Below are 22552 nucleotides of genomic sequence, written 5' to 3' on the forward strand. Positions count from 1 at the left end.
GCTGCTTCGGAATCGAGCTCGTCGACTTTGGCCCCATCGTCTTTCAGCTCTACAGCCACCTCATCGTTGGGTATGTCACATCATTCTCAGCCCACGTTTGTTTTCCCTTTCTCCATCGAGTTCTATTCGTGCCAGCAGCTTGTCTGGAGTGATGATTGCCAGAGCTCTGTGAGGCACTATCAAGGCCCCTCAATACCAAATCCTCTTGTAGAGGCCTACGGAAAGCACTGCCTTGTCGACCATCTATATGTCGTGATCCGTTTGGCACCAAAACTTCGCAGGTATTTGCCAAAGTCGGTACAAAAGTAATGACTTCACCGCAACCACAGATCACACAGGTGTAAACATCACGAGAGGACTGTACCTTGAAGATTTGCTTCTCGCTTAATCCCTCTTCCGCAATGTGACTAACTTCGTCTTCTGATCCAGCTTCCTCATCTTCTGCGACGACCGCAGCCTCTCTGGGAACCACATCAACCGCTGCTGTCACCCAAGTTACCACGTCGATGTCCCCTTCTTCACTCCCAACATCGAGTTCAACGATCTCTCCCAGTGCGGCCACGACGAGTTCCACAGGGCTGACTTCGACAACGTTAACAGGGCTGAGTACGGCAACGATTTCCTCCGCCTCCCCATCAAGCGCAAGTTCAGGAGGTCAGACATCAAGCTCTGCCAGCGCGAGCTCCACAGGTACCTCAGGCTCGTCAGTAACAAGTTCAGTCAGTACGGGCTCGCCGACTAGTTCGAGTTTGGCTGGCACCACAACCTCGAGTGCTAGCTCGGGGCCGACTACCACCATTAATAGCTCATCGACAAGCTCTTTCGTAGCGAGTTCGACTACGAGCTCAGCGGTTCCTCCTAGCACGAGCTCGACAGGCCCTAGTACTTCCACAATCTCGAGCACAGTGGCCACGCCTTCGCCCGGTTCCAGCTCCACGACTTCCACCTCTGCCGCAGGGACATCCACTGTAGTGACCACTAGCACTGCCTCGAGTTCTTCTACAACAGGCTCGACGGGGCCAACGGTATCTACTACCTCGGCCGCGCCGACAAGCACGACGGTCTCTAGTGCCTCCACGACAAGCCTAGCGGCGTTTACAACTCTCTCTTCGACCGTTGCTGTTACAAGCTCGACAGGCTCGACCGCTACCACCGTCACCACATCAGTCACCACATCAGTTGCCACAACAAGTTCAACAGTCAGCAGCGTCGCCGGTTCGACCGCCTCAAGTTCGACGGTGTCAAGCGCCTCTACGACGAGCTCAACGGGACAAATTAGTACTACCACTCCTTTTATAACTACCACTGTCTCTAGTGCATTGTCAGTTTCCACCAGCACCTCAAGTTCACTGACTGCTTTTTCTGTAGGTTCCTCATCAGCGACATCCACGGCCTCTTCTACAGCTTCTCCAGCGACAACAACCACTACTGTCCAGGCCACAACAGTCTCAACGACCACTACTGCATTGACAACCTCTCCGGCGACACCTTCGACTGTCGCAGTTGCATCTTCCGCCACTCTGTCCACTATCAGCACCAGCAGCGTATATTCCCCTCCGGCAGCTCCCAACTATTCAGTCTTGGCCTCATCAGTGACAGTTGCTTCAGTGGCGGCCGGAGTCACGGGAACCTTGTGCTCAGGGGCCAACGTCAGCCCTGGAGTAGCTAGTCAGCCACTACCCGTGGCCACAGGGGCTTACAATTATCAAAAGGTGGCGATAGCCGACTCTCCAAATTCGGTCTACGAGATTGAATGCTGGATGAGCTCTGGATCCACCGGTGGGACGGTTACCACGGCGAGCGGCCAGTATTACTCTCTCGAGAGCTGTATCAGCGCCTGTACCGCAGCTGGAACGGCCACTTGTCTTGTTGCCTACTGGGCTTCGCAGATCAGAACATGTTATCTCTACAGTAGGGTCAACACTGGCGGCGTGTCTGGTTTGGCTGGCGGGCAATCCCCAGCTAAGATTGTGGGTAGCGGTGTCCGGACTGCACGGCTCCTCACTGGCCAGCCGGTTCCAAATGTGGTCGACGCAACCTATCTTCTTGCTCCGGGCGCCGATCTAGGTCTCTGCAACAACAACAATTATCAGTTGGCCTTCATCGGCGTGTATTACAATGGCTTGACTGGTACAGGGCCGGCGACGATCAACAACAATCGAGACAACATCTGGTATGTGTCTTGCGGTTCCTCATTCCAGAACTCGCAGTCAGGAACCCAGCTGATCCCAGCCTATTCTGTCGGCACCCCAATCTTTGGCTTCACCTCAGCCCCGGCCACGGCGGACGACTGTGCAAGAGTCTGTCAGTCCTATCACAGTGCCTTCCTTGCGTCCGGCGGCCAGGACTGCCAGCTCTGGCAGTTCGCGCCTACAGCAAGTACCCAATGTCAATTATATCCTTCGTATGCCGGGATTGCCAATGGGGCGAGCCCAGGGACCCTCAAGGATGGAAACAACAACAACATCTTCGCCGCCGGCCTCCTCCGGGGTAATTCTGCGACGGAATTCTCTTCGCAGGCACAATATAAAAAGCGATCTTTACCTGCAGGGATGGAGTATTCCCGCCGTCATGCCCGGGATTCTCTGATCGATGACGGAAGTGTTCCAGATGTTGTCCTGAAATTCGACCAGGGGACTGGCAACTGGACCGAATCATGGTGATGGGGTTCTGAGAGGAGCCGCTCAAGACTGATAACCAAACGTTCGTTATGGGAGGGGAGGAAAAGAAGGTGTATGTTGGCCTTTTTGGGGGCATTCTTGTTGGGAATCGGACTATTTTTCGTTTGGGGGGTTTTTCTGTGAGGGTTCGGGCTGAATGCAATCCATCCCTTGGACCTTGATAGGGCATGCTCGTTCTAATACATTTTCTGATTTGACTGCAGAAGAGAACTAGTTATGTTCGTTTACAGAGAGTCACCAAGTTGAGCTGCCCCGCCTATCCGAGTAGACGGGGCCCCTGAACACGTCAGGCAGACTGCAAGGCTGCTCCCGGCAACCCTGTCCAACCCCCGTCTCCGTGTTCTAAAGCACGCCGCCCATTTAACCGAGATGTGAAATTTCCCTTCGTATCCGTGATCGTATTCAAGCTTCTCCTGACCAGTCGCGATGGGGAACTCTGCCGAATATGCATACATTTTCCTTTCGCGCTTTCAACTTTCTAGGCAGCCGTGAATTCTGCCGTTCCACCATGTCTCAACGTCTCCTCTTCTTTCTGTCATGGATGTTCCTAAGGACCCATAACCATAAGCTGGACTGGAGGGTCAAGGTCGGCCATTTTGCTGGACTAACTTTCCAGGCAGCCGCGAACCACGACTTTCCAATTGGGTCAACCAGCTAGATTCATTCTCCCACACATGGATCACATTCGTCGCATCCATGGTTCTGTCTGATGCGGCGAGTAATCTGCCATGGCTCCTTGAGAAACCTTGATTGTTGAGCTATGAGGACATCGAGTACTATTTCTTCCAATCTCCAGGGTACTATATCGAACTGCAAACCATTAAAGAATCCCCCTCGCCAGAGCCTGAGGAGAAGCGCCTCTTTCCAATATAGTCAAACTTCGCAATGAGCGCCGCCGAGGAGCGGGCGTCTGTCGCCGACGCCAAATTGCCCAGCCCCGAAGCTGTCGAAGAAATGGCCGTCACTGTCAAAGAAAAAGAAAAGGAAAAGGAGAAGCCCAAGAAGACAGCCACGCCTCCTCTCTCGAACTACTGGGTGCGTTTATCCAGTTCTTTTTTTTTGCAGTCTGCTGACGCTGCATAGCGCATACTGTCCTTTCGTTCGAGGAGAGACGGATTCGCCCTTCTAGTCAGTACTCTGTGCGCTATTGGATCTGGCACGGTGGGTTTGTCCTGAGTGAGTTCAGCTCTCGATACTGATAGACGGCAAGGCACTTCCGCTTATGAACATCGTTTTTGGGAACCTTGTTAAAGATTTCAATGGCTACTTCCTGCCAAATTCCACCGTGACCGAAAGCAGATTCAAATCAGCTGTCAGCCAGAATTCGTACGCGCTGGGGGTCGGTTGTCTCAGGCGACACATGGGCTGACTTTGGCAGGCTATACCTGGTCTATTTGTTCATCGGCAGGTTTATCCTGACCTACATCTCAACGGTGAGCTCTTCGACAGGACGACCCCTGTATCCTGTCGTTGAGGGACGTTCCTGACCGTGATAGTTCTGTTTTCGCGTAACTGGACTACGAATTTCTGCCAGGTTGCGACTCAGCTACCTCCAGTCACTCTTCGCTCAGCCCATCAAGAAGCTCGACGAAGTATCCGCCGGCACTGTCGCCAACACTATCACGGCTTCGTCCAACATCATCCAGATCAGCATTTCGGACAAGCTCCATTCGTTGTTCATGGCCGTCACCTTGATCATCACCGCCTACATCATTGCTTTTCGCTACTCGGCGCTTCTCACCCTTGTATCAAGCTCCTCTATGCTTTTCGTCGTCATCGTATACAGCATAACTACGCCTTTCTTAATTAAAAGGATGGCCCAGGTCGAGAAGTCCAACGCCAAAGCTGCTTCAATAGCAGGGGAAATCTTCAGTTCGATCCGCGCCGTCTTCTCCCTGGGAGCTGAGAAGAGCCTGACAAAGAAGTACTTTACAGCCGTCGAAGAGTCGCAAAGGCAAGGACTCGCCATGTCCATTCTATACGGTGTCCAAGTGGCGCCCGGGTTTTTTGCCATGTACTCGAGCTTTGCACTGTCTTTTTGGTTCGGACTCAAGCAATATCGGGAAGGGCATATTGCTAGCATCGGTACAGTCGTCACGTAAGTCACCCCTCCACGGCTGGACACAATATCACTGAACCTATTAACAGGGTTTTCTTCTCGGTCATAATCGTCATGGCTATTTTGGGAGTCCTTACCACCCCAATCATTGCCATAACGAAAGCCATCAGCGCTTCGACTGAGTTCTTTTCAATGATCGATGCTCCAAGAGTCTCGTACGAAGGTGCCTCCGAACCCGACGTGTCGTCGCATGATGATATTGAATTCGATAATGTGGACTTTACCTACCCCAGTCGCCCCGACGTTCAGGTCTTGAAAGGGTTCAATGCTCGATTTAGGAAAGGTCAAACGACTGCTCTGGTAGGCCCTTCAGGATCGGGCAAGAGCACTATTGTAGCGTTGCTGGAGCGTTGGTATGAGCTGGGTAGGGATGATGTCGACAAGCATGAGGCCACATCTACCACAGAGCAACCTGACAGTGACAAGCAGCGATCACCCCAAAACCAGGGCATGGTGTCAATTGGTGGCCATGACATCAGGGACACCAGTCTGAAGTGGTGGAGGTCGCAAATAGGCCTTGTTCAACAAGAACCATTCTTGTTCAACGATACCATCTTCAAGAATGTCGCATTCGGACTGAACGGGACCGTGTGGGAAAAGGCTGATGATGCGACAAAGCAGCAAAGAGTCGAGAAGGCCTGCCAAGAAGCCTTTGCCGATGAGTTTATCCGACAACTTCCAGACGTGAGCAACATTGTCCATGGCATTGGTGATGACTGACGCGGTTAGGGATATAAAACAAGAGTTGGAGAGAGCGGGATAAAACTGAGTGGCGGCCAACGGCAGCGGCTTGCGATCGCCCGCAGCATCATTCGAGAGCCTTCCATTCTGATCCTGGATGAAGCAACCAGTTCGATCGACGTTCGAGGAGAAAGGATTGTACAGAAAGCCCTGGACCAGGTGTCCAAAAATCGGACGACTATTGTGATTGCCCACCGGCTTTCCACAATTCGCAAGGCCGACAGTATTATTGTTATGCGTGACGGACGAAAGATGGAAGAAGGCGACCATGATACCCTGCTCTCGATCCCCGACGGGATTTACGCGGGCCTCGTACACGCACAGCAGCTTGAAGCCGAGACAGCTCCTCCAACTAACGAGAACATCGAGGCATCTGATCTGAAACATCTCGAGAGGGGGGACACGGCCGTCTCCGCAGAGCAACACGACGAGAATACCACGAAATACAAGGATCGCGGATTCTTCATGTCCGTTGGCCGGATTCTTTATGAACAGCAAAGTTATTGGATATTTTACGTTTTGGTCATTATTGCAGCCATGGGAGCAGGCTGTGAGTCCAAGACATTCCGTACGAATGACTGGTAAGCTAACGGTGGAGTAAACAGCGGCCTTCTCGCTTCAAAGTTGGATCTTTGCTCAGCTGATGGAAGTTTTCACCTTTACCGGTCAAAAGCTGAAGGAAAGAGGGGACTTTTGGTCCCTGATGTTCTTCATACTCGCTTTGGGTATGGCAGTGTCATACTTTCTCCTCGGATTCTTCTCCAATCACCTCTCCGTGGTAAGTCAGAGGGACCAACTTGCAGCAGAGCATTACCGATCGGGTTCTAATGAAAGCACAGCTCGTGTCGTCCGTGTATCGGCGCGAACACTTTCAGAATCTCCTTCGAAATCCCGTCTCATACTTCGACACTGAAGGCAACTCCTCTGGTTCATTGATGGCCCGTTTGGCCACCGACTTCAAACTCCTCAGCGAACTGCTCGGCTTGAACGGCGCCTTCCCCTTGATCTCTTTCTTCAACATGACCGGATGCATTATCATATCCTTCTACTTCGGCTGGAAGTTGACCTTGGTGACCTTCTTCTCCGCCATGCCGGTCGTCATTGTTGCCGCCTTTGTCCGCATCAAATACGAGGTCCAGTTCGAAGAGTGGAATTCGAAGGTTTTCGCCCACAGCTCGCAATTTGCAACGGAAGCCGTCGGTGCCTTTCGAACCGTCACGTCGTTGACCATGGAAGACTCTATCCTCCAAAAATACTCGGATCTCTTGCAAGAGCAGATTCGGGATGCAACCAGACGAGCGACACATGGCTGTCTTGTATTTGCTCTCTCGGACAGTGTCGAACTCTGTGCCATGGCATTGACGTTCTGGTGAGCTCTTGTTTTTTTTTTGTTTTTTGTTTTTTTTTTGTTTTTTGTTTTTTTTTTGTTTTTTGTTTTTTTTTTGTTTTTTGTTTTTTTTTTTGTTTTTTGTTTTTTTTTGGCAAAGTGGCCCTGATCAAGCGGCGTTAGCTGACAAAAGGTTCTTCTAGGTACGGGGGACAGCTTCTGGCAACCCGCGAATACAACATTATCCAATTCTTTCTCATCTTCAGCGCAATCGTGCAAGGCTCGCAAGGGGCTGGCCAATTCTTGAGTGTCTCCCCAAACATTGCTCAAGCCACCGCGGCAGCCAATCGCATTCTGAGTTCGCGCTCCATCGGTGATGAAGACGCAAAGTTGAATGGCGTGGGTGCACCGCTGCCACCAACTGAAAAGAAGGCAGGCGCCAGGATCGAGTTCAAGGACGTCGTCTTCAAATATCCCACGCGAGGCACCCCCATCTACCGCAACCTCAACCTATCGGTCGAAAGCGGCCAGTTCGTGGCCTTTGTCGGTCCTTCGGGATGCGGCAAGACCACGGTGATCTCGCTGCTGGAGCGATTCTACGACCCTGTTTCGGGAATCATCACCTTCAACGACCAAAACCTGAAAGACATCGAAATGTCGTCCTATCGCCGTGCCCTGTCGCTTGTCGCTCAGGAACCTAAACTCTTTGACGGCACCATTCGCGAGAACTTGATCCTGGGCCTCGATGACGGAGATGTCGCGGAAGAAGACATGGTGCAAGCCTGCAAAGACGCCGAAATCCACGACTTCATCTCCTCCCTGCCGGACGGGTACGGCACTCCACTGGGGATCAACACACAGACTTCTCTCAGTGGCGGTCAGAAGCAGCGCTTGTGTCTCGCCCGCGCCCTGCTCCGCAACCCGTCCCTGTTGCTCCTCGACGAAGCCACCTCGAGTCTGGATTCACAATCCGAAAAGCTCGTGCAGGGCGCCATCGAGCGCCTGGTGGGCCAGAGGAGCATGACTGTGATCGCAGTGGCGCATCGACTGGCGACCATTCAAAAAGCCGACACCATCTTTGTGTTTGGCGAGAGCGAGGCGGGCCGGGGATCGAGGATCCTGGAAAGAGGCACGCACAAGGAGTTATTGAGCAGACGGGGGGCATATTGGCAGATGGTATGTAAGAACTTGCAGCTTTGTTCTTTTTTTTTTCCCCTTATGGTCCCTTTTCCCCCGCCTCTATCTGGATTCAAGTTGTCCTACGGAGACTAACACCCGTTTGTTGCAGTGCCAGGAACAAGCGCTCGATCGGTGATCAAGGGAGTGAAGTGGGGTTTCTTGGTTGAGCGTTGTGCATGCCATCCGTAATGTCGAGGTACATGCCTCGCTCCGTGTTTCCGGGCGCACGACAAGCGAGCGGGGATTTTCTTTCTCCTCCCTCCCGTCATCGAACCAACACAGCATACTGGGTATCCCAGCCCGCCTCGGCTGTGTCCACAGCATTTACATTGGTACGGAGCATTTGTTAGGGTAGGGACTTTGGTTGCTCCTCTCCTCATTAAGGCATGTTTGCATGCATGCATGCTTATACCACGTTTTATTCTATTTTCTTCATTATTAATTTTTTTTTTTTTTTTTTTTTTTTTTGCCGGGGGATGAGAGAGTGAGTGGGCGAGTGGGCGGGTGGAACCGTCGAAATTCTCCTGTCTGCCTCCTTCCCAAAGGCTTGTTATTGGTATTGTTATTTTTATTCTCAGAGGGAGCTTGACAGAAGAGGATGCGAGAGGGAACAAGAGACACATGAATGAGTGCGCCGGCAGACAGACGCACATGCAGACATACCGAGGCATATATATATATATATACGTGTATGGACATGCCGATGTACACGAGGACAAACCGGCCAGCGAAAATGGAATGGGATGAGACACGAAGAGACGGAACGAGCCATGTCACTATCAGCCAACGCCCTCCACTTACATCCAGAGAGAGAGAGAGAGAGAGAGAGAGAGAACACGAAAATGATTTCCCCGTCACCGCCTAGCTAGCCAACTTATCAGCTCGCTTAATATTATAGAGGTACCGAGAGAAGAGTATACACATTCCAGCGTCGGTAGAGTTTAGGATAGTCGTCTCGTTCTATAGTGTCTCTATACTATCACTATATAGCTGGCCAGTTATTTCCTCGTGGACGCATAAGATCTATCAACAAGGAATCTAATGTGACGGCTTGACGCTTTCTCCCGGGTTCACTCCCCCTCATTCCACCAATCTTTCTTCCACCATCGAAAAGTGCCCGTCACGGGTCACATGGGTTGATATAGAGGTAGGTCCTCGTTGCACTGTCCCTCCTCGCTGTCCATCCATCTTCTGTTTGTCTGTCTGTCGGTTGATCTGACCAGACGTTGACGAATTCTGCTCCTCCTGCTTCTCGTTCTCATTCTCCTTCCGCGAAATCGCCTGTCCAGTCCAGCGGCTGACCAGCGAGTGCGCACGTGTTTACTGCATACGGCAGATCACGCCACTGGGATGCAGACGGTATGTTCGCACGGGGTGGTAAAAAGAGAGGATCGCCCATCCCCCGACCCCCACGGCTGGCACACGTAAGGAGGGTGAATGTGGTGGGGGTGGGGTCTCGATTACTGTGCAATCCCGTTTCGCGTGTCTGGACGGAGAATCCCTTCTCTTCTTTATGGCACATAGGTACATAGCCGCGAGGTGCTGGAAGTAGCGCCGCAAGCGGCGGCTGAATTGACGATAGACATCCCCCGGCCGATGCCTACCATCACCACTAGCTCCGGTGGTCAGCGGCCAAGTCCTAGTGTCAGGACTGAAGTGTTCCTTCAGATGCTTATCGCAAGGCTCTTTGTATCCCAGCGGGTGGGATGCAAAGTCGGGTCAGATTTTGCCCTGCGAGTTGTTTGAAGCGCCGTCGAGCAAGTTGACTGATCATTACCCGTGACTCGCCGCCAAGCAGATGGGCCAAATCTCTTCAAGTGGGAAAAGGTTTTGCCTGAAAGTTTGTGGGCGCATGAGCAACTCAACAAAGCCGGGAGCTGGATGGGAGGCTGAAATGCAGCCTTGCGACAACTCATCCCGAGCATCCCTGTCGATGGATATCTCTTTTCATTCCACTGATAACACGCCGTGGAGAGGAACGGTTGAGATGTTGAGATAACTGTGCGTAAGTTAAGGTGCGAGTTGCTCCGAAGACGGTCCGAGAATATCGCCGGGCCAATTGACTATCTGCCCGAAATGACGAGGGCTCATGTGTTGAGGTAGAGGGCATGGCTTCAGCGCGTCACATCTGAATGCCTTGTTCAAGTATTGGAAGTGTCCCACTTTGGAGCACACAGTACAAGGCAACAGCGCGGCCGAGTGTGACGCTTCAAATCATCGAAAGTACGCTGGTGGCGGCGTCCTCGTTGAAGCGCGCTGGCCTTGCGGCCGCTGCATCGCACTCATACCCAGAGGGACGAGCAAATCGCTCAGGTCATCCTCCCCGTCGGACTCCCGGTCCGAAGCAACCTCGGAGACGTCCACGACGACCTGATTCTTCGCTGCGTCGTCCGCCTTCGACCCGTAAGCCGCGATCGAGAGTGGAATGCCGGTGTGCAGGGAGTACTTGGGCGCTCCTTGGCCGCCGTGGAACGTCAGAGAGAGGTCTAGCCTGTACGTTCTTGACAGGTATTTCCAGTTCAACGATGGCTGAGAGACGGCATCCGGCACCGGCATGTCCAGTTGAGATGTTGCAAGATAGGGATCAACGGCGTTCGTCCTGACATTCTGGGCTCGTTGGTCATCGTATTGCGGGAGCGGCCGAAATAGAATGGTGGTTTTGTGCGTCGACGCGGTGGTCGTTATATAGACTGCTTCGCCCGCCCTCAGTCTTTCGATAGATGGGTGACCCGGGGTGACTGAGAAGCGCGTGTTCACTTCCCACTTGGCCTCGACAGAGCATTTCAGCGATTGACGGGCATCCATGGGAAAGCTTTCAGAGGCCCCCATGGCGACGGCCAGAGGCAGACTGATGTGCCGCTTGCCGGTCTTTGGGTCATGTTGTATTGTCATATCCCCTTCGGGCAAGGTAAGCGAAAGGTCAGGGCATTTCTGAAACCGACATCGAGCGAGAATGTCAGGTTTCGCACGTATGGTCAAAGGTGTCCCTTTCCTCAGCGACGCTCGCAAGGATGGATACAGAGACGAGATTTGGATATGCTGGTTCAAGAAACCGACTTGCATGCCAGAAAGACGAAATATGGCCTCGATCCAGTAAGACACCTCGCACTCTCCGTGGGCGACACGGTGGTCGCTCAGCGCCGTGCTTTGCACAATGGTGGTGGTGCCCGTGAATGCGCCCGTCAACGGAAGAGGACGAAATCTGCTATCGGCGGTGGATATTGTGGTGGGCAATTCGAAATAGTAGTCCAGATGGCGGCCTTTTCGCGTGTCCTCCTGGCCGATGCAGGTGCATTGTCTGAAATCTGATACCGCCTTGACATCGGTCAAGGTAATGATGTCCTCGAGGGCATTCCTATAGCCCACGGAAGATGTAATAACGCCTGGCATTAGGTAAGACTTCAGGCACAGAACAATCTTGTCATCTCGACACTACCTCTAAGACACAATTGCACCGTGTCGAATGCATGACGCTTGATGGAGTCTTCGAGAACACTGAGTCTGCCGTTGATTCGAAAAGGGCCTCTGCTGCATGCGCCGTCGACGATGATGTCGGGATGAGGAGGCGCAGCCTTGCCTGTTGTAGGCTTTCCAACCTGTAAACGAGCGTAGATCATGTTTGTCTCCGGGTCACTGTAGAGGTCGCCCTTCTGGGGAGGAAAGAGTCGAGGACTAAACACGCCGAGGGTAACCAGCTGCCGCGACATATAACACCATTTTTGCTCCTTCCCTTTCGTTGACCTGAAGAGGGAAGGCGACCCACGAGTGCCACGGTTGGTGGGTCAGCTGCGCCATATCTTTTGACTTCACTTTTGGCACTTCGGACTAATCAGCATCCAGACCAGTAGGGGGCTCAACGGGGCTTATCACAGAGTTGGCTATACGGAGAGCTGAACCGAATCCCGAAGCGCCATGTGCCATGCAGCTGGGATCACCGCGGCAGGGCCTAGTCAGTGAGCAGCAGAAAAAGAGTTTGCGACACAAAGAAAACTTGACACGCATCCCAAGGCCCCTGGTCTAGGTTACGCGAGAGCCGAGGGCCTGAGTCACCCTTGTTCTTTGTGTAAGAACACTTGCTGACCTCGGATTAATTGGTTCTCAGCCCACTAGCCCCGAACCCTCTGGCAGCTGTCCAGGATCAGGAAGTGTTCACTCAGGCCGTACGTACAGATTGACATCAACCTTTGGCTGGCAGCACAAATGAACCAAAAATCCCCGTTCTCATTCAGCGGCAACCATTTTCCGTACCCCGTGGGTGTGTCAGTTGTCCCGGGGCGTAGGCGATCATTACCCGGCTTTAGAAAGACCGGCTCAGTTGGTTGGAAACCTAGCCCGTCCGATGGTCTGCCTCGCCTTTCTCTTGGTCTTGGGGACCATGTTATGAATCCGCGGTTTGTTCTCGCCCATGATCGTGGTCAGCAGGGCTGCGCACTTGGCCATGATTGGTAGTTTCCGTGGCTAACAAAGGAGGATTGAGAAGGAACGTGGCCGCTCGGACCTAATTCAGGAAGGAGAGAGGACATCAAGGGCCAATCTGTTAGTCCTTCCAGTCACGGACCACTAGTTCCCAGGCGATTTTCCATGCGTGGCGGCTGCGAGATACGAAGACAAAGGAAAAGAAAAAGTCGACAAAGGAGGTACTAGCTAGTGGGGGTTTTCCTGGCAGCGTTGGTGGCTTTGGTGGCTTTGGTGGCTTTGGTGGCTTCGGTGGCTTCGCTGGGTGGGGGAAGACGAGAACGAAGCTTCCCGGGCAGGTCTTTGCAGCCTCCGATCCTGAGATGAGCCCATGTTATTGGTCATGCGAGAACTTCTGTGGTGGTGCTTGGGCTGGAGCAGCAGGGAGTGTTTATTCTTTCGCGGTTAGGCTGGTGGGCTCGCACAGAAACCTGGGGGAGGGCAGTCGGGGAGGGCCCATGTGTTGGGTTTTCCAGCCCACCAGCCCGGTGGCTCGGGCGACTAGGCTCCTACATGGGGCCTAGACGCCCCTTCGCGTGGATGCAAGTGGCTCCTTACCTCGTACAAGCTACGGCAGGAAAACATGTCCCACGGCAGCAGCTGTAGCTCGGTGCGGTTTAGGCCTCCGACATCGCGCACCATCCCAAGATATGCTTCGGCACCAAAGCAAATGGTCAGAACCCCCAAGAGCCGCCGTCGACTTTGTCGCTTGACAATTTTCTAGCGTGTCCATGTCGGAATCTCACGTTTGACTATGCTGCCTTTATCGACACTCGCGTCTCGAGTGTCAGTTCTCAAGGGCCGCTTCCCGAGGTCATTCAGGTCAGTACTACCTCGGACCGGGGTATCTTGGATCATATATTAGTGTGCAATGCTGATTTCCCCACTCGTGACAAGGCTCACGCTCACGCTCACGCTCACGCAGAGGAAGCCAGTGCCACGGACTTGAGAGATGTGGTTGGTTCTCTCAGGTCTGCACAGAACAAGCCTCTTTGTGTGGTGGCATGATCTGCTTCTCCTCGTTCTGTCGTGCGTGGATGTCTCGACACAGGTAGATCATCCCCCCCAGTTGATGACTTCATATGTAAGAGGCCCGAAATGTGCGTTTGATATCTGCAAGGCTGCCCGATGAAGGGTAGGACAGTTGGACGCCTTTTAGGCCCCACTAGACGATGCCACTGAGCGAGCGTGAGGCGATGGCATACCCAAGTGGGACAATCCGGAAGGGTGGGCATTGCATCGACTGAATGTCGTGCAATCGTTTATGTTTGCTGATATCCCAAGACCAGCGCATGGTTCATTTCTTTCCGTGGCTGCAACATCAGCTACCGGACTTCAACGGGAGACAGCAGAAGTCGGTGCGACCAGTCTAAGGACGCCTTTCCTGCTTGATCGACCCGCAGACTTTCTTTCTCCTTTGCATCTACTTTCTAGCTCTCTGGGCGTTGGTGGTACAAGTAGCACTCTACGTCTATTAACCTTGCCTCAATCCTTCTATGCGACAGTGAGTCTCAAAGTGATGGGCTGGTCGGAAGAGAAAAGGGCCACTGTCTGACAAGACTCTTTCGCCTTGCTACCTCAACTTGAGGCGGCATATTTTGGTCAGACTGCACATGATTACTCAGGCGTCTCGGTAAGTGCGGAGGGAGAGTAGCTGACGGACCAACGTCCCTCTGTTGTGATGTGATGTGATATTGCTCAAGATGGCAAGCGATACTACTATTAAGCCTTGATCACCAAGAGGTAGAGCAGGATGCAGCGCGCAGCGCACAGCGCACAGCGCACGGTGGGACACTTGGTCCATTACCCAGTCAAGCCCAGTACAGGATATATAAGATTTTACCTAGCGAGGCCAGAATTAGTCAGCCTCGTCGCCTCAGTTTCAGCTTCCAGCTTCCCCGCCCTGCCCGCCTCGCCACCCACTCTCACGTCTTCTTACAACGGGTTGTATTTTCTGGTCTAGCGCCGGAGACTCGCCCGCTGGGCCCCCAAGTAAGATTCGCGGGCTAGCAGACATCTCATTCTTCCAATTTCAACCTCATGGCACTGACATGTCCAATCCCCGCGCGTCGGCTTCAATGATTGTGCACTTCAATCACCGAGCTACGTAGCTCCTCTGAGTCCCCACCAGCATGGCCGAGACTGAAGCCTCCGTTCCGCAGCTGGAACCGCGCCGAGCGTGCCAGGAGTGCAACCGCAAAAAGACAAAATGTGATATGCGTCGTCCCGTGTGCGGGCTCTGCCTACGTACCGGCAATTCTTGCACCTTCCCGTCCAAAAGGAAGAAGCCCACTCGCAAACCCCAACTCAAAACCCAGTCGCGAAAGATCAGTGACAGCCTGTCAAAGTTGGTCCAGGTGCTCGATGCAGCTTCGCGGGCCGGAGATGGTTCCGACGAGCAAGAGGGCCGGCGTGGTATCCCCCAGACCCTGCTTCGAGATTCTCTAAAAGGTCTCCTCGCCGAGATCAAGGAGACAGAGAACCGCCCTACCGAAAACCAGGACACCGCCGCCGAGCAGCACACCCAGAATGGCGCGCTATCCGACGCAGAGGATATCGAGGAAGAAGGCCCGGAAGCTGACGCCCAAGACTTGGAGCAATCGCCTCCACCAATTTCAACCGAAGCCACCACCAACCTCTCGACTCCGACACTGACTTCGAGCTCCGGTGCAGAGATCTCTTGCTCGGTCGCCATAGATCTGGTCTCGGTCTTCTTTGATAAAGTCCAGGCATGGGTCCCCATCCTCCATCGACCGCGGTTTCTAGCCCACTACCAAAGTTCACTTTTGGCCGATGGCGATATCATGAAGGCATTCTCGGTCGACGAATCGCTCTTATTCTACAGCATCTTTGCCATGTCCGCGAGGTTTTCCAACCATCCAGTCTTTGCTGGGATTCCCCCAAACAGGCGAGGACACGATTTCGCTCAACGAGCCCGGGAATGCTATGCCCAAGCCCGTTCCATACGGACTCCGTCCTTGACTTATCTACAAGGCTGTATCCTTTTGGCCTACTACTTTTACACGTCAGGCCCGACCCACCAAGGCTGGATCCTCATTGGTGTGTGCGTCAGGCTGGCTTATGACTTGGGGCTCTCCGAGATTGACGATGAAGACTGGAGCCCTCTCACGCCCATGGACTCGGTTGAAAGGGAGGAATATAGAAGAGCCTGGTGGGCTGTGTGGGAGCTCGATACTTTTGCATCCACGGTCTCCCGCAACCCATATTCCATTGATCGAAAAAGGATGGCTGTTGCTTTACCGGTTTCGGACGAAGCTTGGTTTGCCGAAATAGAAGTGTCCTCTGCACAGCTCAACATGCTGCCTGGCCAGTCCTGGAGGTCCTTGCAGGGATGTAGCAACCAAGACGAGAGGGCATGGTTCCTTGTTGCCAATCATTTCATGGCCACGGTTCACGACCGATTGCAACAGAAACAAGATGTATCCTCTGACGAGAAATTGACGTTGGAGAACGAGATATGCTGCTTCAAACTAGCATTACCTGCTTCGCTTCGACTCGACGCCGAGACGTTGACATTCACTCCCGTGACCTTTGCCCGATGCAATTGGGTCATTGGGACCCATCTCATGTTGATGGCCGCATCATTCATGGTTTCTGGAATTGCCACTGCAGACAATGACGACCGGAGTGTGTCGAGTGTGGGCGCCAGCGCTCCATCACCCCTCCGGCAACGCGCCATCGATTTGTCACGAATCATCAGTCTTTGGGATTCTAGATACATTGCAGTCGCACACCCATTCTTTACATGCATGATGCTCCCACCCTACTATGTGGACGGCGATATTTTGAGAACCCAGCCTCTAATCGCTTCTAGTCACGACCTGGGAAAGCTGGTTCTGGCACACTTCAGCGAGAGATGGAAGTTGGGTTCCGTTGTATCAGGTAAGACAGAGCACTTGTTGACCCCTTCTCTCCGCCTAACCATTCTATAGAACTAGCAAAGATCCTCGAAAGAGGAGGCACGCTCAAACCCGAGGAAAGGCAGCTAGCCAAAAGATATGCAGTGTTTTTTCGAATGCCACGCCTCAGCGGCAATACTCCTCCCGACCTCAACCGGCGAGATAGGAAAAACTCAACGATCAGCGACAATATTTCATATCCTGGTCCGGTAGAGGTGCAGCAACAGCAGCCACTCTCGCAAGAAGAGTATTCAACATCGCTACCCATGACGGATCAAGCGAACATAGCCAGCTACCAAGCTCCCATGTTTGATCCTATAAGCTACCCTTCGCTCCAACATAATTTTTATGAGGGAGGCAATGAGATCGAATTCGGATTCTCTGACTTCTTCGGTGGCTATCGAGACATGGATTTCATGCCCGGCTCAGTAATTCTAAACGATGACAGCGCCCCCAAGTTCTCTGGCCGATAAATTCTCCCATCTGGAAGGCCGGAATGTCTTCATGCCAGATGCTTCGCACTTTACCTTCCTAGTATTATGTCGATGACCAGAAGCCACGTCGCACCGGTCATGAACTCCATCGAGGCCATTGTCACGTGGCCGGTCATCGGTGCTTGCTAGAGACCGTCCATGACCGTGTCCATTCTCGACCCACGTCTCGGATAACTCAAGACCGCAGCCAGAGCCTACGGGGCAAATCTGTTGCCATGCATTTGTCATTGACCGTACTGGCGGGGGTGCGGGACGATATGGGGTCATTGAGCAAGTTCTGATATATTGCGCATTGGGGAGCTCTTTGAGAAGTACAGGTTGTACCTGTGCAAAACATCTTTGTTCCCATAGCACGTAACAACACAGAGATCCAATTGCGCGCTTGAAAGAAGACAGGATGGCACTCAAGCAAATTCGTGTTGTCCGACTGGCGCACGTGGTATATCAGCACCCAGATCTGGAAAGAGCACTCTCTTTCCTTCTTGATTTTGGACTTGTGGAGCAGCACCGAACACCAGACCGGGTATACCTTCGCGGATACGGGAAACAACCATTCGTCTACGTCGCCGAAAAATCCCCAGACAACAAGAGACATTTCATCGGGGGCTACTGGGTCGTCGACAGCCTCGAGGATCTGGAAGCGGCCGCTGCCCATCCAGGTGGCTCCTCCATCAAAGACAGTGATGCACCCGGAGGTGGAAAGGTTGTCACACTCGGGGATCCTAACGGCTACACGGTCGGCTTTGTCTTCGGGCAAAAACTGAGAGATAGCGACGGCCCTGCGCCTCCTCTGGAAAAAACCGCACCGATCGCAAACACTGCTCACCAAAAACCCAGAAAAGGGACATTCCGTCGATTCAAGCCGGGCGCATCACCCGTACACAAGCTAGGACACTATGGATTTATCGTCCCTGGGAGCAAATTTGAGAGCTCGCTCTCTTTCTACACCAACCTCATGAATTTGAAGCCAACCGACGCCGTTTTCAACCCCGTGACTGGCAAAGATGAGACGTGTTTTTGCCACATAGATCTTGGACCGGAATATACTGATCACCATGTGGGTCAATCCGGTTCGCTTTGCGTTATTATACACTAACAGGTGCACAGAGTTTCTTTGTCGCAGCTGGTCCCGAGGACCGCCCTGTGTTCATTCACCATTCAAGTTATGAAATCAACGATTTCGACACGCAGACCCTCGGCCACGATTGGCTCCGATCCAAAGGCTGGACGAATTGCTGGGGCATTGGGCGACATGTTCTTGGAAGCCAGATCTTCGATTACTGGTATGGAACCCTCGGGCTTTTTTTTCTTTTTGGCTTGCAATTCCAACGATGTGGCTGACCATTGCTTGATAGGTTCGACGGCTCTGGAAACATTGTGGAACACTACTCTGATGGGGATCTGGTGAACGAAGACACGCCTTTTGGAAGGGAGGCAGCTGCGCCAGATACACTACACATCTGGGGTCCAAATATTCCTCTTGCGTTTCTGTCGGGCAAAATCGAAGACGCCGGCAAGGAGATGCCTGTGCCTCCCGACCCGCTAGAAGCGAAACCAGCTCAGTACAACGTGCCTGTGGCAGCTTAGTAGTGCGAAGGATCAAATCGGGGCCAAAAGCTGTGGCTGGCCAATAGCACAAATATTTGTACTGGGTACGCCTAGCAGTTACTCGTCTCGCATTCAAATGTTCTTCTGGAAATAGTAACCTCTCTGGAACGCCGGCGTGGCGTGTAAATGACATCTGTGCACACCTCTGGTGCGAAATGATGACCCTGTTTCGCTCTGCGTGCCTTCAGCTGACTATTCCATGGCCTGGCCTGGATTGCCTGGACCAAAATGTCCTAGATACCTTCCTCAGCCGGTCCAATCGGCCGTCGGCCACAGGAAACTTTGTGGTCCCCAGCAACGGCCATAGACGGTGCAAACATCTACGCCGACTCTATCTGGGATGATTCTATCACTCCTCTAGGGGAACCAGGTACATAGGGGCCTCGGCAGCGGGATGCTGTCATCTTTTATCATCATCGACAAATCCAAAGTCCTGTCACCAGATCCATCGTCATCCCATTGTGCGAAACGATTCTCAGGGCCCCGAGGGCCTCCACGGGGCGATGGCGGGTAAACTCTCCAGGTCCCTAGCCTCCACAGCTTCCCCAGACCACAGACCACAGTCTTACAGTCTAGCCAGAGGAGGAAGATCTCCGAATATTTAAACTTACTTTTGAAAATGGCGCCATGCTGCCGGTGAGATCTATAATCGACAGACTTACTCCCTCTACTTCTCGATTGCATCGGCCCTCCAGGAAACCAAAAAAAAAAACCCCCCCAAGTCTCTTGAAAATGGTGCGTTCATCATAGGAGTTCATACCTGTATCTTCCCCATCTCTGACCCCCTGCTTGCCCCAGGTCGTCCAGCACGAAACACCGGTTCTCGTTGTGGGAGCTGGACCTGCAGGCTTGATCGCGGCGCTGCAGCTGGCCGAGAATGGCACCAAGTGCTTGCTCGCCGAGCGCAATCTCGACACGACAAAATGGCCTAAAATGGACATCACAAACTGTCGGAGCATGGAGCTGTTCAAGCGACTGAAGATCGACCAGGGTCTCCGAGAAGTCGGTTCGTCACAGAGTGTTGGCGAAAAGTTGGGTGATTGATTGCTTATACAAAGCGGTGATCCAGGTGTACCGCAGCAATACTCGTTCGACGTCCATTTCAGTTCGGGCCTCTCGGATGGAGGTGAACGCATTGCGAAATGGGTAATAGTCCCACCGTCCCGAACGAATGAGAAACTCCCCTTCTTCTACATGAAAGGACTAACCTTCTGGCCTAGGACCTTCCTTCGCCAGACTGGTGGCGTGCTCACATCAAAGAGCACAATGACGGTTCGATGCCTCGAGAACCATACCAGCGGTGCTCGCAGGCAATCTTCGAGGCCTGGCTGAAACCACGTATCCAGGAACAGCCTCTCATCGAGTCCCATTTTGGCTGGAAGTTCGAGACGCTGTCCGAGTCGGACACGGGCGTCGAGTGCGACTTTACCGACACCGCAGGAGAAACTCACAGAGTCAGAGCCCAGTATGTTGTTGGCTGCGATGGTGCAGGGAGCCGGGTACGAAAAGCCATTGGAGTAGACCTGATAGGAGGTCCAGTGTGAGTGTTCTGTATTATCAACCTCGTCTGTTTCTCATGCTTCGTTGAGCTCACAACCAGTCACCTCCCAGCCCTGCCAAACTTCACCTGGTTCATTTCAAGTCGCGCGACCTGAGTCGGATTCAGCGACAAGGCCAGTTCTGGCACATTTTTTTCACCACCGGACATGTCATCATCTCGCAGGACGAAGTCGACACGTGGACAGCACATACTCCCCTCCCTCTCGACTTTGACGTGTCGACGCTCGACCCTGAGGAAACCGTGTACCGTGTCCTCGGAGGCTCGTCCGAGCCGTGGCCCATCAAGATCGACGAGGTCCTCGTCACGAGCACATGGCGGCCCAACATTTGCATTGCCGAGAAGTACATCTCTCCGCACGGCCGCATCTTTCTGTCGGGCGACGCCGCGCACCAGAACATTCCGACCGGCGGCTACGGCATGAACACCGCCGTCGGAGACAGCTTCGACATAGGCTGGAAGCTCGCGGCCGTGCTGTCTGGCTACGGCGGCCCGTTGCTCTTGCAATCCTACGAAGTTGAGCGAAGGCCCGTGGCGGCCAGGAACATTGAGCGGTCGGGCGTGCACTGGCAACAGCACTCCTTCTACAAGGAATTGGTGGACAAGACGGGCAACGCCGTCACCGCGACGACGGCCGAAGGCGACGGCCTGCGCAGACAGATTGCCGAATACATCACCCTGCACGATGGAGAGAACAAGGACCACGGCATCGAGATGGGCTACCGGTACAACGGGTCCCCTGTCGTTGTCCCGGACGAGGAAAGCCCGACCGAGCCGGAATGGAACCCGGAGCACTACATCCCCTCGACGTGGCCCGGTGCGCGGGCGCCCCATGTCTTCCTGAAGGACGGCAAGACCAGCATATTCGACCTGTTCGGACAAGGCAGGGAATTCTCCCTGATCGACTTCACACCCGATGCACGATACATCAGGGCCTTCGAGCCCGAGGCCAAGAGGCAGGGCGTCCCGCTCAGACCCGTCTCCCTGCCCGACGAGCCTCACGCGAAACAGGTCTGGGAGGGGCGCGACGCCGTGCTCATCAGGCCCGACGACCACGTCGCTTGGCGGTCATCCCAGAATCCGGCAGGCGGCCTCGAGAAACTTGACATCGCGCGGATCCTGGCCGTCGTCGTCGGGAAAGAATCTTCCCGCCACTCCTCGGCTGGTGCGCACCAAGACGATCTCGCCCACGTCAAGGCGAACGGCTTCACGGGGACCGTGGGGAACGTGGACCAAGATAAGGTCGAGGGTCTTGCGCCTTTCCAGAAGTAGATAGATCTGTGAAGCACAAAGGTTCTTTGCGACCATGGCCTCTGGCAGGCTACGAAAACGTGTTTAACGTTTGGACACGAAGCTGCGTTTTTATATTTTTATGTTTTTTTTCTTTCTTTCTTTTGGTTGTCTATTGTCTGGATCAGTTCACTCTCATCCATTCCACATACATGCCTACCTGGGTCTGCCTAATGAATTGTCTACATACTCTGTGCGAACCAAACTCCCAGGAACCTCCTCACCTAGCATAGCCTGCATCTCTGCATGTGCCCGTATCTCCCAAACCAAACTCGCTACCTAATAGCTCGTGACTTGGCCTTTACAACCATCTCAGTCCTTCCCAGAATCACCCTTGCCCTTACCGTCATCCTTCCTGGGCGGCACCCACGGCCACTCCCACTCATACGGGAGCAGGTTGGTCGGACACTTTGCGACCCACGCGCCGCCCATGCCGGGTGCGATGGTGCAGTTCTTGCCTTTGTCGGGTCCCACGGCGCCAGCATTGTGGGTCGTGACGTTACAGATCGAGTTCCAGCAGGGGTACGCCGAGTGCAGCCCCCCCGGCACCTTGCACCCGCCGCTGGAAGTGCACTTGCCGTCCATCTTCTTCAGGCCACGCGCGCCGAGAGAGAATGTGTTGGCGATTGCTGATAGGCCGGATGGGTCGCCGATAGCTGCTGCTGAGGCTAGAGACGCGGAGAGGGAGAGGGACAGGAAGACGGCCACTCCTGCGGAGGCGGCGGTGGTGGTGGCGAGGAATTTCATGGTGAATAGTAAAATGATAGATAGGTCTTGGTCTGATGTTTGATTTGTTGATCTTTGCTTTGCTTCGCATCGGCATGTATAGTCCGTGTGTGATCGTATTATGTATTTGTCTCTCAAATGAAATTTCAAACGATGATTGATCATTTGCGAGAGACTCCGACAGGGAGCCCGAGAAGCCAATCTATAATGGCGCCGACACAAACGGGCCTTTGTCCTCTTGACTATGGGTGAAAGCGACACAATAGGGGACAAGAAGACGACAGTCAAGTGACACAGACAACATGTTCGTTGTTGAATGCCAGAGCAACAAAAGCACAAAAGGCACTAGGGCACAAAGAGTGACAAGGCTCAGTTGGAAGATGCAACAGACAATGAATTGTTGACGGCGATGTGTGACCACGAGACGGAACGGGAGACAAGAGCGTAGCAACGC

At 53.4% G+C, this 22552-nt stretch overlaps 8 protein-coding genes across 8 annotated transcripts; 5 read left to right on the forward strand and 3 right to left on the reverse strand.

Moving 5' to 3' along the window:
• Positions 1–655: 655 nt before the first annotated feature.
• A1O5_03266 (uncharacterized protein) lies at positions 656–1590 on the reverse strand (the record flags this gene model as incomplete). Its single annotated transcript, XM_007743878.1, has 2 exons — positions 656–1527; positions 1572–1590. The coding sequence occupies 2 exons, from the start codon at positions 1588–1590 to the stop codon at positions 656–658; spliced, it is 891 nt and encodes a 296-aa protein (XP_007742068.1).
• A 170-nt stretch (positions 1591–1760) lies between these two features.
• On the forward strand, positions 1761–2663 carry A1O5_03267 (uncharacterized protein; the record flags this gene model as incomplete). The annotated part of the gene is made up of 1 exon (XM_007743879.1): positions 1761–2663. The coding sequence occupies one exon, from the start codon at positions 1761–1763 to the stop codon at positions 2661–2663; it is 903 nt and encodes a 300-aa protein (XP_007742069.1).
• Positions 2664–3566: 903 nt separating this feature from the next.
• A1O5_03268 (uncharacterized protein) lies at positions 3567–8183 on the forward strand (the record flags this gene model as incomplete). The annotated part of the gene is made up of 12 exons (XM_007743880.1): positions 3567–3716; positions 3765–3842; positions 3892–4007; positions 4060–4114; positions 4178–4779; positions 4830–5175; positions 5248–5484; positions 5530–6091; positions 6147–6319; positions 6381–6910; positions 7072–8044; positions 8157–8183. 12 exons carry the CDS (start codon positions 3567–3569, stop codon positions 8181–8183), a joined length of 3849 nt encoding a protein of 1282 aa, XP_007742070.1.
• A 2078-nt stretch (positions 8184–10261) lies between these two features.
• On the reverse strand, positions 10262–11437 carry A1O5_03269 (uncharacterized protein; the record flags this gene model as incomplete). Its single annotated transcript, XM_007743881.1, has 1 exon — positions 10262–11437. One exon carries the CDS (start codon positions 11435–11437, stop codon positions 10262–10264), a length of 1176 nt encoding a protein of 391 aa, XP_007742071.1.
• Positions 11438–14634: 3197 nt separating this feature from the next.
• Positions 14635–16895, forward strand: A1O5_03270 (uncharacterized protein; the record flags this gene model as incomplete). The annotated part of the gene is made up of 2 exons (XM_007743882.1): positions 14635–16405; positions 16456–16895. The coding sequence occupies 2 exons, from the start codon at positions 14635–14637 to the stop codon at positions 16893–16895; spliced, it is 2211 nt and encodes a 736-aa protein (XP_007742072.1).
• A 418-nt stretch (positions 16896–17313) lies between these two features.
• A1O5_03271 (uncharacterized protein) lies at positions 17314–18503 on the forward strand (the record flags this gene model as incomplete). Its single annotated transcript, XM_007743883.1, has 3 exons — positions 17314–17973; positions 18024–18199; positions 18272–18503. 3 exons carry the CDS (start codon positions 17314–17316, stop codon positions 18501–18503), a joined length of 1068 nt encoding a protein of 355 aa, XP_007742073.1.
• Positions 18504–19256: 753 nt separating this feature from the next.
• A1O5_03272 (uncharacterized protein) lies at positions 19257–21354 on the forward strand (the record flags this gene model as incomplete). Its single annotated transcript, XM_007743884.1, has 5 exons — positions 19257–19259; positions 19323–19530; positions 19594–19670; positions 19745–20064; positions 20136–21354. The coding sequence occupies 5 exons, from the start codon at positions 19257–19259 to the stop codon at positions 21352–21354; spliced, it is 1827 nt and encodes a 608-aa protein (XP_007742074.1).
• Positions 21355–21684: 330 nt separating this feature from the next.
• A1O5_03273 (uncharacterized protein) lies at positions 21685–22119 on the reverse strand (the record flags this gene model as incomplete). Its single annotated transcript, XM_007743885.1, has 1 exon — positions 21685–22119. One exon carries the CDS (start codon positions 22117–22119, stop codon positions 21685–21687), a length of 435 nt encoding a protein of 144 aa, XP_007742075.1.
• Between the last annotated feature and the right edge of the window lie 433 nt (positions 22120–22552).

This window comes from Cladophialophora psammophila, assembly GCF_000585535.1.
Source record: "Cladophialophora psammophila CBS 110553 chromosome Unknown aczJe-supercont1.4, whole genome shotgun sequence".
Classification (NCBI taxonomy): Eukaryota; Fungi; Ascomycota; class Eurotiomycetes; order Chaetothyriales; family Herpotrichiellaceae; genus Cladophialophora; species Cladophialophora psammophila.